At 43.3% G+C, this 12,295-nt stretch overlaps 1 protein-coding gene across 1 annotated transcript in view; it reads right to left on the bottom strand.

The window, feature by feature from the left end:
* Nucleotides 1-9,238, bottom strand: part of UBE2R2 (ubiquitin conjugating enzyme E2 R2) — a 91,689-nt gene extending 82,451 nt beyond the window's left edge. The window contains exon 1 of the mRNA XM_061200496.1: nt 8,637-9,238. Coding sequence (XP_061056479.1) covers nt 8,637-8,813 — 177 coding nt within the window. The 5' untranslated portion in view covers nt 8,814-9,238. The remainder of the gene's footprint in view (nt 1-8,636) is intronic.
* Between the last annotated feature and the right edge of the window lie 3,057 nt (nt 9,239-12,295).

Here is a 12,295-nt window from a genome sequence, read left to right as displayed (position 1 = left end):
TTAATATTATCTTATAAATGTGGTCATGGTTATTTTCAATGAGGTAGTAAACAGTCAATGTTTACAATCTGAATTACTATGTACGCTACTAAATGAGCCACATAATCCAAATTATTTCAAGGGATTTATCCCTCAAATTAAGCATGAGCTGCCCATGCAGCAAATACAGAAAAGCAGATAACTGTGAAATTTGAAAATCCAAAGACACAACAGATTGAAACTATGGCAATGATCTTAAGATGCTGTAATAACGCATGAATATATGGCTTCCTCTGATGATTAAATTTTTTAACATCTTATTTTAGAATAGTTATAGATTCACAACATATATTTGCAAAAATAGTAAAGAGAGATCTGTACCTTTCACTAAACTTCCCCCAATGGTTGCATCTTACATAATTATAGTCCCATATTAGAACTAGGAATCTGACACTGGTACAATATATGAGTGTAGTTCTGTGTCATTTTATGGTCTGTGTAGATCTGTGTAACTGCCAACACAATTAAGTTATAGAACTATTCCAGCCACAAAGATCTCCCCCATGCTCCTCCTTCATAATCACATCCACTTCCTTCCCCCCACCCCAACATCTCTAACCCCCTAGCAACCACTGACTTGTTTTTGTTTATACTTTTGACATTTCAAGAATGTTATATAGGGCTTTCCTGGTGGTACAGCGGTTGGGAATCCGCCTGCCGGCGCGGGGGACGCAGGTTCGAGCCCTGGTCCAGGAGGATCCCACATGCCGCGGAGCAACTGAGCCTGTGCACCACAGCTGCTGAGCCTGCGCTCTAGAGCCCACAGCCACAACTACTGAGCCCACGTGCCACAACTACTGAAGCCCGCGCGCCTGGGGCCCGCGTTCGGCAACGGGAGAGGCCACCGCAATGAGAGGCCCGCGCACCACAGCGAGGAGTAGCCCCCACTCGCCGCAACTGGAGAAGGCCTGCACACAGCAGCGAGGACCCAACACAGCCAAAAATAAATAAATAAAATAAATTTATTAAAAAAAAAAAGAATGTTATATAAATGGGACCATACAATGTGTAACCTTTTGAGATTGACATTTTTTTCACTCAGTGTAATGCTCATCCAAATTATTACATGTATCAATAGTTCAAAAAATAAAGATGCTGTTAACAGAGATAAGGAATACCAGGGCTTCCCTGGTGGCGCAGTGGTTGAGAATCTGCCTGCCAATGCAGGGGACACGGGTTCGAGCCCTGGTCTGGGAAGATCCCACATGCCGCAGAGCAACTAGGCCCGTGAGCCACAACTCACGCCTTTCTGAGCCTGCGCGTCTGGAGCTTGTGCTCCGCAACAAGAGAGGCCGCGACAGTGAGAGGCCCGCGCACCGCGATGAAGAGTGGCCCCCGCTCGCCGCAACTACAGAAAGCCCTCGCACAGAAGCGAAGACCCAACACAGCCAAAATAAATAAATAAATAGCGTTCCCTTTAAAAAAAAAAAAAAAAAAAGGAATACCAGTTAACAGACTCAACTGAAACAACAACAAAGTAAGTTTTAATCTTACACTGCTCAAGTTTCCTATGGTGCTTAAATATACTTGGAAAAGTATTAAGACACTATTATTTTAAAAGCATAAATGTCCATCGACAGATGAATGGATAAAGATGTGGCACATATATACAATGGAATAGTGCTCAGCCATAAAAAGAAACGAAATTGAGTTATCTGTAGTGAGGTGGATGGACCTAGAGTCTGTCATACAGAGTGAAATAAGTCAGAAAGAGAAAAACAAATACCGTATGCTAACGCATATATATGGAATCTAAAAAGAAAAAAAAAATGGTACTAATGAACCTAGTTGCAGGGCAGGAATAAAGAGGTAGACATAGAGAATGGACTTGAGGACATGGGGTGGGAGGGCGAAGCTGGGGCGAAGTGAGAGTAGCGTCGACATATATATACTACGGAATGTAAAATAGTTGGCTGGTGGGAAGCAGCAGCATAGCACAGGGAGATGGGCTCGGTGCTTTGCAATGACCTACAGGGGTGGGATAGGGAGGATGGGAGGGAGGCTCAAGAGGGAGGGGATATGGTGACATGTGTATGCATATGGCTGATTAGTTTTGTTGTGCAACAGCAACTAACATGGTATTGTGAAGCAATTATATACTCCAATAAAGATCTATTTTTAAAAAAAAGCATAAACCAATATTGTATTAAGAAATTTAACTCCCGCTATGATCTCCCACCATCACTTCAGAGGTGTTTTATCATCATTTCTAACCCCAAGATTAGTTTTTTTAGACATATTTCTCAACTCTAGCACCATCCCACTCTCCCCTTAATGAGAAAGTTGCTATTAAAGGAATCAATTTGCCAATAAAAAAAAATCCTTCTGCATATAATTTGTTACTCTCTAATCCAAGTAGTCCAAGAACAACAACAAAATCCAATTTTTCCAGTGAATTTAAGAGTTATAAGCTGAAGTCATAACAATCTCTCCCCATAATTTGAAGGGACAATTACCTCGTGACCTTTAAACTTATAAAATTTAAAATAAAAATAGTTCCTTTTCAAATGCTCCTTAAAGTTTCTTTTCCTTTTTTTTCTGGACCGCACGGTGCAGCATATGGGATCTTAGTTACCCGACTAGGGATCGAACCTGTGCCCCCTGCAGGGGAAGCACAGAGTCTTAACCACTGTACCGCCAGGGAAGTCTCATCCATAAACTTTATTTTCTTAAAGCTCCACTTTTACACCTTCAAACAACATCCTGAGAGGTAAAAGCTCTCACCAAGAGAATAACACAGGCTTTAGAGTCAAGCAGTCTGGTAGTCCAGCTTGGTATTACAACTTTCTAGCTGAGGACCCCGAGCAAGTTAAACTCTGTGATTGTTTCCATATATATATGTATATGTAATAGCAGCCACACCTCACAGGAGGATTATATGAGATATTCTATTTAAAGTATGTGGCACACAGTAAGCACTCAATAAATGTTAGCTACTTATATCTATATTACTGTAATAAGGATAGTAGCGTGTATCTGCAATTAGATATGACCTTCAGAGTTTTAGCATGTTTTAAGTGCTCATTCTACTTACCTTGCCAATAGGTTTACAACAGAAATTTAATTTATTGGGTTGTAACAAAAACATTTTTATATTTGTTATTAAAACAAATCAAGTAAAGGTGCTTAAAGTGGATATTCATTTTCTATCTTAAATACATATTCCCAAATCTGAATATTTCAATTCTCACATGGAAGAATATTTATGTAAAATCAAACCTTGGCAATCCAAACTAAAATTATCTCTTCAATTTAGTATCTATCATTCCATTCACTTCAGAATCAATTCGTTTAAAGATACATAAGCATAAACCCTGAATAACAATTTCTCGCTGAATAAAGCTGAAATGAATTAATTCTGTGCTGACAAAACACTTTCAAAGAGGCTCAGCTCAGTCTTATTTGGATATCTATCTAGCTGTACACGAAACAGTCCAAAAGAATTTCAGGAACATAAAAGAATTAAAACTTTTAAATATGACCTTTCAGCAAGTCGGAGTTCTGTAGTCTTAAACCCTGAATCTGTAACTCTTCCTGTTATTTTCCCATAACTAGATTAGCAGAAGTAGGCCAATTTCTTAGATGACCTCCTTTATTTCACCTGTCTCCAACAGACAGATTCTTCTGGAACCTTAGACTAGGACCACTAATACTAAGTTGCAAAGATGGAACAGAACATTTCATCATGACAAACTGTGGTTATGTTGACCAATGCGCTAACTGGCCTTAAAACTTTGATTTTAATTACCATTACAATTCTGTCAGAAACACCTACACCTCACATTTCTGTATTTCAAAGTCTGCACAAAGATTTTTATGGGGCTTCCCTGGTGGCGCAGTGGTTGGGAATCTGCCTGCCAATGCAGGGGACACGGGTTCGAGCCCTGGTCTGGGAAGATCCCACATGCCGCGGAGCAACTAGGCCCGTGTGCCACAATTACTGAGCCTGCGCGTCTGGAGCCTGTGCTCCGCAACAAGAGAGGCCACGATAATGAGAGGCCCGCGCACCGCGATGAGGAGTGGCCCCCGCTTGCCGCAACTAGAGAAAGCCCTCACACAGAAACGAAGACCCAACACAGCCATAAATAAATAAAATAAATAAAGATACATGAAAATTGCTAAAATTAAAAAAAAAAAAAAGATTTTTATGAAGATCATTCATAAAAGCTCTAAGGTTATCAATGTCCTAATACTTTTCCTTACTATCTAAAAGGTAGTGACACTTCCTACAGTGCTTTGCCTTTGATGTGTGTTCAATAAATATTGTTTACGAACACAAACCTCTGAAAAAGGGGAATCAATAAGCAGCAAAAAGTACTGAGGACACAAATCCTTGGTTCAAAAAGAAATAATCCTTAGTTTATCAAATTTAAGACACTGATGCTGGCATTAAAAAAATTTTATCAGAAGATTTCAATGGAAGGGTCTCTTACAACTAGGTCACAAGTGTCAGCTGGCTGATGGCAATTCTAAGACTTCATGGACTCATTCCAAATTTGAGAAATGAAACTAGAAAAATATGCATCTTGGAATCAACTTAATACAGTAAAAGCATACTCTATGAAATGCTGAGGTGTTATATTTGCCAGAGGTGGGGGCTGGGGATAGGGGACTAAAATTGCATTTAGTGCCCCAAACCACTGGACATTAACCACGTTTCCATTTACAATGTTGCTTTAGTTCACCCAGCACTCAAGACAAGTTCAGCTTCCAGAAAAGGTAACAGCTAAAACCCTAAGAGGTGTTCTTAAAACAACTGAGGAAAAACTTAAAACTAAGAAAATTTTAACTGACTGATTCATCATAAAATTGCTTTCTAAAAAAATAGCAATACTTTTATAATGTCAAAAGTGTTTAATTTTGTTTTTAAAGTTGCCAATCCAATCCCTTAAAACAGGGATTCTTTTTTTTTCTTTTTTTTTTTAATATTTATTTATTTATTTGGCTGTGTCGGGTCTTAGTTCCCAGACCCTTGTCCCCTGCATTGGAAGGCGGATTCTTAACCACTGGACCACCAGGGAAGTCCCAAAAGAGGGATTCTTAACAGGTCAGTTAACCATCTGAAAATGCATACAAACTACTTTGTGTGTCCTCATTGTCTTTCAAAGAAAATTTATCAAGTTCTCAAAAGGATCCCTACACCAAAAAGACTAAGAGTTGCTTAGAAAAATTGTTTCAACTGTATGTTAAGAATTTTAAAGTCATAAAATAGAATGTGCTATATATAATCTGAAGACCATTGCCAGGCACAGAGATTAAGTTTGGTAGTTTGGTGGGTTTATTTTTTTTGCGTGGGGGGGGTGGCATGCGAAGAATAGATCCATTTACTCTAGAACAAATGAAAATAATGCATGTCCTTTATTTTAAAAAACAACTACTATTGAAGAGTTTCTTTAATATAAAACAAAGCGGTAAGTCTGATGAAGAAGATCCTATTAAGGAAAACTTTGAGTATATCACAAATACTTCCTAAATTTTATTAGTTGGGAGTTATCCAAAAAAGAAACACACCTATTTCATTCCCTTACATTACGGAATAAAACCAAAACTACAAAAACTGCAATACTTTAAGCATTCTGCATCACTTAAACTTTAACGTTATTCATACATGAAAGAGTCACTCTCACTTTCTGGTATCTAGACTCATTGCTATTGTGCATTTAAATAAATAATGCAGGAGTTCCAAGGAGGTTCTATACTAAAGCAGCCACACTAAGTTATGATCATTATCAGGACTTACTTGAAAAGACAGTTCTTTTTAAAGGAACGGAGGTGAACGTGTTAAAAGTCATCACTAACTGCTCACTTGATCAACAAGTTATTCTTCCAGTAACATAATAAAATTCCAATTTTCTCCACATTAGCAAAATTAAGTTCAGACGTGTTCTGGGTGTTCTAAGTCATCTCCTACTTTATGTTCTATAATGGTTGACCCCAGAGGAAAAATTCGAAGCAGCAAAGAAATTCACTGGGTGAATAATGAGATCAAGAAATTGGACAAAAAGATAGTGAAGCGAAAGAAGAGTTTATAACATGCAGAAAATCAGACAGAAGAAACTACCTTTGCCCATCATATATCTAGATTCCCCCCGCCCAGCCAAGCTAAGAATCATACAGATTCAAGATATTTTAAAAAGAAAAATAGGATGAAAAAACAAATTTGTGAAATACAGGTCTCACAAATCTCTACTACAACAGATGCCACAGTTAAAAGACTGGAGCCAACTATTTCATGATGAAAAAGATCAGTTAGAAGCCTATTAATATGTAAAAGGTAAAGGAGTTATGTTATGAAAAATTTAAAGAATGACTGGCAGCCCACTGCCTTCGGAAACTATAATGCAAAATAGAGAAGAGTTTAACTTGAAAATATTGATAAATTATATTAAATGTTCAAGGACCACCATTTGATAAGGGAGAACAGTAGTACAGAAAGGTCTGTGCCAACTTTTAACTGCAGCTGTAGTGGAACACACTAAAAGCCTTGTTTCACAAAAGCAGTGAAATAAAAAACAATGGTTTTAAACTTATCACCAGTGTTAACTGCTCATGACCATAAATTTGCCTTTTTCCAACGAAGGACTTTGGTATAAAAAGCCAAAGTCCTTTGCCAAAAGCAGAAGAAACAAAACTGACCCAAATTCTTACACAAGACTAAAACACTAAACCTGTTTAAAATTTTTCATATATTTTTTTTACATGTCACAATTAAAGGTAAAAAAAAGATTAAGATATCTAACACATACAACAAAATTGGAGATCAAACCATTCTTTTTAAATAAGACTGAAATTAAAAAGCAGTTAATTTAAATCAGTGTATGCTACAGGCAATCCTCCTTCCATACTACCTATTCCAAACTGAGAGGGTTCACCACACTCCCTTCCCAATTACTTAAGCAAAAATATTACAATTTTTAACCTATTATTTCCTTCCATGTACAGTTTGTTGTTGTTTTGTTTTTTTAACCAACTGCATAGGAGTAAGATCATTCTAGCTAGTATCCATTTATCTTGACTACTGATTGTCCCAAACAATGATACTTTTTGGAAATTAAACTTCATTTCACTAAAGTTAGCCAGTAGATTTTGCAAGTATCTGCATCTGAGGACAGCGTATGGTGACCACAAAACATGAAGCATACAGTTGGTATACACAATATTCTAAACACTGAATACATGTTTTTAACTAGGTATTTAGTGACTATCACAGACATGAATATTAAACATTCCCCTATCAATTCCTGACATTTTCTACAAAATAGACCCAATTTCAAGCCTGAAACTGAGGCTTCTACCTTTAGAGGAGTAGAAACTAAAGTAATTGGGTACTCCTTAAAAATACACGTAACTACATGACTAAGATACTCATTTAAAACTTTTGCCAAGATAGCCCCTCCCTTCGAAACAAACCAAGACTGACTCACAGCCCTATTCTACTTAATTTTGGAAACAAAAAATTAAATTAAATGAATTCCTAAGCACTCTTTTCCTCTCTCTCTGTTCCTCCACCATTTAAAGCATTCGACCTTCAATCTGTGATTTGCCCCTTAAAAAATGGTAAAACAAAAACAGAAACAAAACCCCCTCAGTATCTCCAAGTTATCTATCTTGGAATAAAGAAACTACTGGATTCAGGAATGATAATAACCACTGTTCTAACATCCTGGAAAACGACAGAAACAATGTCTATGGTCGTTAAGGAGCGGTCCTACTCTGTGAAACCATCCCACCTCAGATGATACATTTCATCCGTAAGACCACCCCCCCATTTGCTAGAGTTAACCATCTGAGCAAAAGGTTTCAATTTTGTGTCCTTAAAGTGGGAAACTCTCTCTCTACATAACATGTCCCGCCCTCTGTGGATATTTCTACACGGGAGGCGGGGGGTGAGGGGAGCGGGGGCAGTAAAGTTGGTGGCAGGGTGAGGACAAAGGGCATTTTGAAACACCACTGAAGTAAATACAAAACGAGGACAGAAAGAGGGCTAAATTACAGTTCCCTCAAGTGGCTAATGGCAAGAAAACGCAGGCACCCTTGTTTAGCACCCCTAGGGTTCCTATTCTCCATTAACGTCCGCTGGAATGCGAAGTTGGAACCACCACTATGCAAGAAGCCCATCAAACCCCCCAAATGTCAGGCCACTAGGCAGCCTCCGGAATGACAGGCCGGTACCCCTCCCCCACCCCCCCCAAAAAAAGGTCCAATCCCGTAAGTGCAGGTCACTCTGCCCTCTGGGGTAGTTCCAGCCGGCGCAGAGATGGGAAGACGAGAGGGGAAAGACAGACCACCTCTCTTTCCGTACACCCTCGGCTGGGGAAACAAAACAAAGACCGCCCTCCTCCTCCGGTAGCCACTACCCTAGCCAAAGAGGCTTTCCTATTTCCCGGTGCAGTCTGGCCTCCCGCCCCCGCCCCCATGACAAAGAAAAGGCACTCGGCGAGCGAGCGAGGCCTTCCTGCCTCCACCGATGGGGGGAGGGAGCTGCCGAGGTGAGGAGCCCCCTCCGCTCACCCGCGCTCCCACTCTCGGCCAGGAAAACTACCGAAAGCGGCAGCCTCCGCCCGGGAAAGCCTGGTCTGAGATGGGGTCGGAGGTACCTTGAAGTAGCCGCCTTCGTAGAGGGTGTTAGGGGGTCCGAAGATGGCAACCTCCCAGTTGTAGAGGTCGGATTCATCCACCAGGGTGATCCGGAAGCCCTCCACCGGCTCCTCCTGAAGGGATTTCAGCTCGAGCATCAGGGCCTTCTGCGAACTGGTCATCTGCTGCTGGGCCATCGCGGCGACGGCGGCGCCGGGCCGGGGCCCCAGTCCTCACGCACCGGCCGGGCCGGACCAGGCCCCTCCCCTTCGCTCCGCTCGCCCTCGGCCGGCCCGCACCGGGCCCCTGTCTTCACACACCCGGCGGCCCGGACCAGGCCCCAGACGGCCCGTGGGCCGGCCCGGTTCCTCCTCACACACGACGCGGGCCGGGCCCTTCTCCTCACACTCGGGCCGGGTGGGGGGAAGGTGGAGAGAGTTAGAGAAATTCGCTCCGGGTCCCGGGCCTCCCCCCCCCGGAGGGGGCCTCAACTTGGCGGGGGGGGGGGAGAGGAGGTGGAAGCGGAGGAAGGCGACGGAGGGGCGGCGATGGTGAGCGGACGGGGCCGAGCCGGCCCGGGAGCGCCGCGCTCGCTCGCCCTCTCGTTTCCTCGGGGGCCGCCGGGGCCGAAAGGCGCGCGGGGCCGAAGGGCGGGGGGGGGGGGGGCGGGAGCGCGGCACGCGGGGGTCTCCTGGCGGCGGCGGCGGCTGCGCGGGGGGAGGGGCGACGGCGGAGGAGGAGGAGAAGAGCAAGAGCGCCTCGCGCCGCGGGAGCGACGGAGCCGAGAAGAAGGAGGGAGGGAGAGTGGGAGGAGGGGCGCACGTCGGGAGGGAGGGCGGCTCTCGGCGGCGGGCGGCCCGACGCGACGCGCTTGCGCGCGCCCCTCCCTCCCCCTCCCTCTTCTCCCTCCTCCTCCTCCTCCTCCTCCTCCTCCTCACACTTCCCTGCCTCCTCTCCACCGGCCCACGCAGTGGCGGCGCTTTGTGACGCCGGCGAGTGTCCCCCGCCCTTAAAGGGCCAAGCGGCAGTGGGGGTCGAGGGTGGCCGCAGGGGATGCCCTTGGCCCCAAAATGACGGCTGTGCGGCTTGACGCCGCGGTTCCAAAGGCGCGCCCCGGAAGGGACCTCTGTCCTAGAGCTGTCATCGCCCTCCTCCCCACTACTTGTATCCACCGGCCTCCCGCAGCCATCCTACGAGCCCCAGATCCTCTGCAGGCCTAACCCCCCGCCCCCCGCGCCATGACACACAGTCCGTCGTCCCCGCACTCAGTAGGTGCTTGACAAGGATGTGCTGACAATGTGGGTTTTGTCGGTGGAAACAAGCTTCCTGACATCTCTTCTGCAGGTCCAGTCCTCATGCCATTGTGTCCTTGGAGAGCAGTGTGTCACCAACTTAGGGGGTTGGGGGGCAGTTTCCCATCCGAGAAATGGGGAAGGCAGATAGGTCAGTTTCTACTTCCCTTCTTAACTACAAAGAGGAAGTTGTGGGAAATAAGGAGAGAAATAATAATACAGACTGAACCTGGGTTCTTGGCCCTTTTCTGTGTGATTTGGGGCAAATGCTCTGGCTATCCCCCAGTTTACCCATTTGTCAAATGGCGTATTTGGTTGAACTTTGACCCCCTACAGATCTTTTCCGGCTTGAAAGTCCAACTTAGAACTGGGGGACTTTTAAGATAATCCTGGAAGAATTGAGATGTGGAGGTCTTCATTCCCCATGATTTAAAATACCCCTTTCTCTTTGGAAGGCATGTCCTATGATAACTCCATGAACATTTCCTAGAAAAGCCAGGATACTGTGAGAGTTCCGTACACTTAGAATTTGGGGATCAGAAAGATCCTTGGTTCCAACCCCGGCTCCACCATTTACATTATATTACCTCTTCCTTTTTCATCAGCTTCTGTAAAAGAGGGTTTATTATGCCTAATATATAAACAATTGTAAAGATTTAAATGAGATCATCTATGTACAGAGTTTATCACAATGACTGGCATATGGTAAATGATCCACAAATAGGAAATTTTATTTTTAAAAAAATTTAAGGCAAAGTTATATTCTGGATACCACCCCCTCCATTTTTTAAATAGACTTTTTTTTTAAACAGTTTTAGATTTATAGAAAAATGGAGAAGATAGTACAGATAGTTCCCATATACCTGGTACCCAAGTTCCCCTATTATTAACATCTTACATTAGTGTAGTACATTTATTACAATTAATGAACCAATATTGATATATTATTTTTTAACAAATTTATTTATTTTTATTTATGTATTTTTGGCTGCATTGGGTCTTCGTTGCTGCACGAGGGCTTCTCCCTAGTTCCGGCGAGCAGGGGCTACTCTTCATTGCAGTGCACGGGCTTCTCATTGCGGTGGCTTCTCTTGTTGCAGAGCACGGGCTCTAGGTGCACGGGTTTCAGTAGTTGTGGCACACAGGCTCAGTAGTTGTGGCTCGCGGGCTCTAGAGCTCAGGCTCAGTAGTTGTGGCACACGGGCTTAGCTGGTCCGCGGCATGTGGGATCTTCCCAGACCAGGGCTCGAACCCGTGTCCCCTGCATTGGCAGGCGGATTCTTAACCACTGTGCCACCAGGGAAGCCCTGATATATTATTATTGACTAAAGTCTTTACTCACGTTTCCATAGTTCTTACCTAAAGTCCCTTTTCTGTTCCAGGAGCCTATCCTAGACGCCATATTTAGTTTTCATGTTTTATTAAGCTCCTCTTGACCGTGACAGTTTCTCAGACTTTCCTTGTTTTTGATGACCTTAAAAGTTTTGAAGAGTACTAGTCAAGGATACTGTAGAATGTCCCTCAGTTAGAATTTGTGATGTTTTTCTCATGATTAAACTGGAGTTTTGGGGTTTTGAAGGCGAGATCACAGGAGTAAGATGATATTTTCATCACATCATATCAAGAACACATAATATCAACATGACTTAGTGTTGATATTGACCTCAGTCACCTGGCTGACGGAATATGTCAGCCACTCTTCTCCACTGTAAAGTTACTCTTTTTACCTCCTTTCTATACTGTACTCTTTAGAAGGAAGTCACTATGCACAATCCACAATGAAAGAGCCCCTTCATTTTGTTGTTGTTGTTATTTTTTCTCAGAGATGAGCCCTCAGTATTTTAAAGAATCATTCCTTAGCCTCCCAACTCTATTCCCTCAGTTTTGAGAATAAACTCCACTGGAATTAGAGCGTATTTTAGTCAATTCAGCCCCTCCTCCCCAAAGGATGGTGTTTGACTGGTTCTGACTTCCCCTCCTCCACCATTCAATTTAGGGAGATTGCTGACCTGGAAACGTGGGAGATGATGTTGACACTTTTAATAGCAAGGCTGTGAGTAGACAAATAGGCAGAAAGTTCATCTTCAAAGCATTTCACCCACATAAACTCATCATAGCTCCACCCTGACCCAGAAGATGGCAGATCCCTAGCCTAAGTCACTGGAACATACACCTGGCACCCAGACCAGAAGCCTGTCTCTGGACTCAGATCAACTCACAAACTCATACTAAATATTCACAATGCCATGACCCTAAGATGGGTGACTAATAAACATATACCTATCTAGGAAGCTCACAGCCTAGTGTGTTAATGAGTTGCATACTTAAGACTCCATACTCAGGTCAGAGGAACTCAAATTCCATGGAACTTGTCTCATGCCTTTTTA

This window comes from Eubalaena glacialis, chromosome 9 (assembly GCF_028564815.1).
Source record: "Eubalaena glacialis isolate mEubGla1 chromosome 9, mEubGla1.1.hap2.+ XY, whole genome shotgun sequence".
Classification (NCBI taxonomy): Eukaryota; Metazoa; Chordata; class Mammalia; order Artiodactyla; family Balaenidae; genus Eubalaena; species Eubalaena glacialis.
This window is presented reverse-complemented; position numbering and strand designations above follow the sequence as displayed.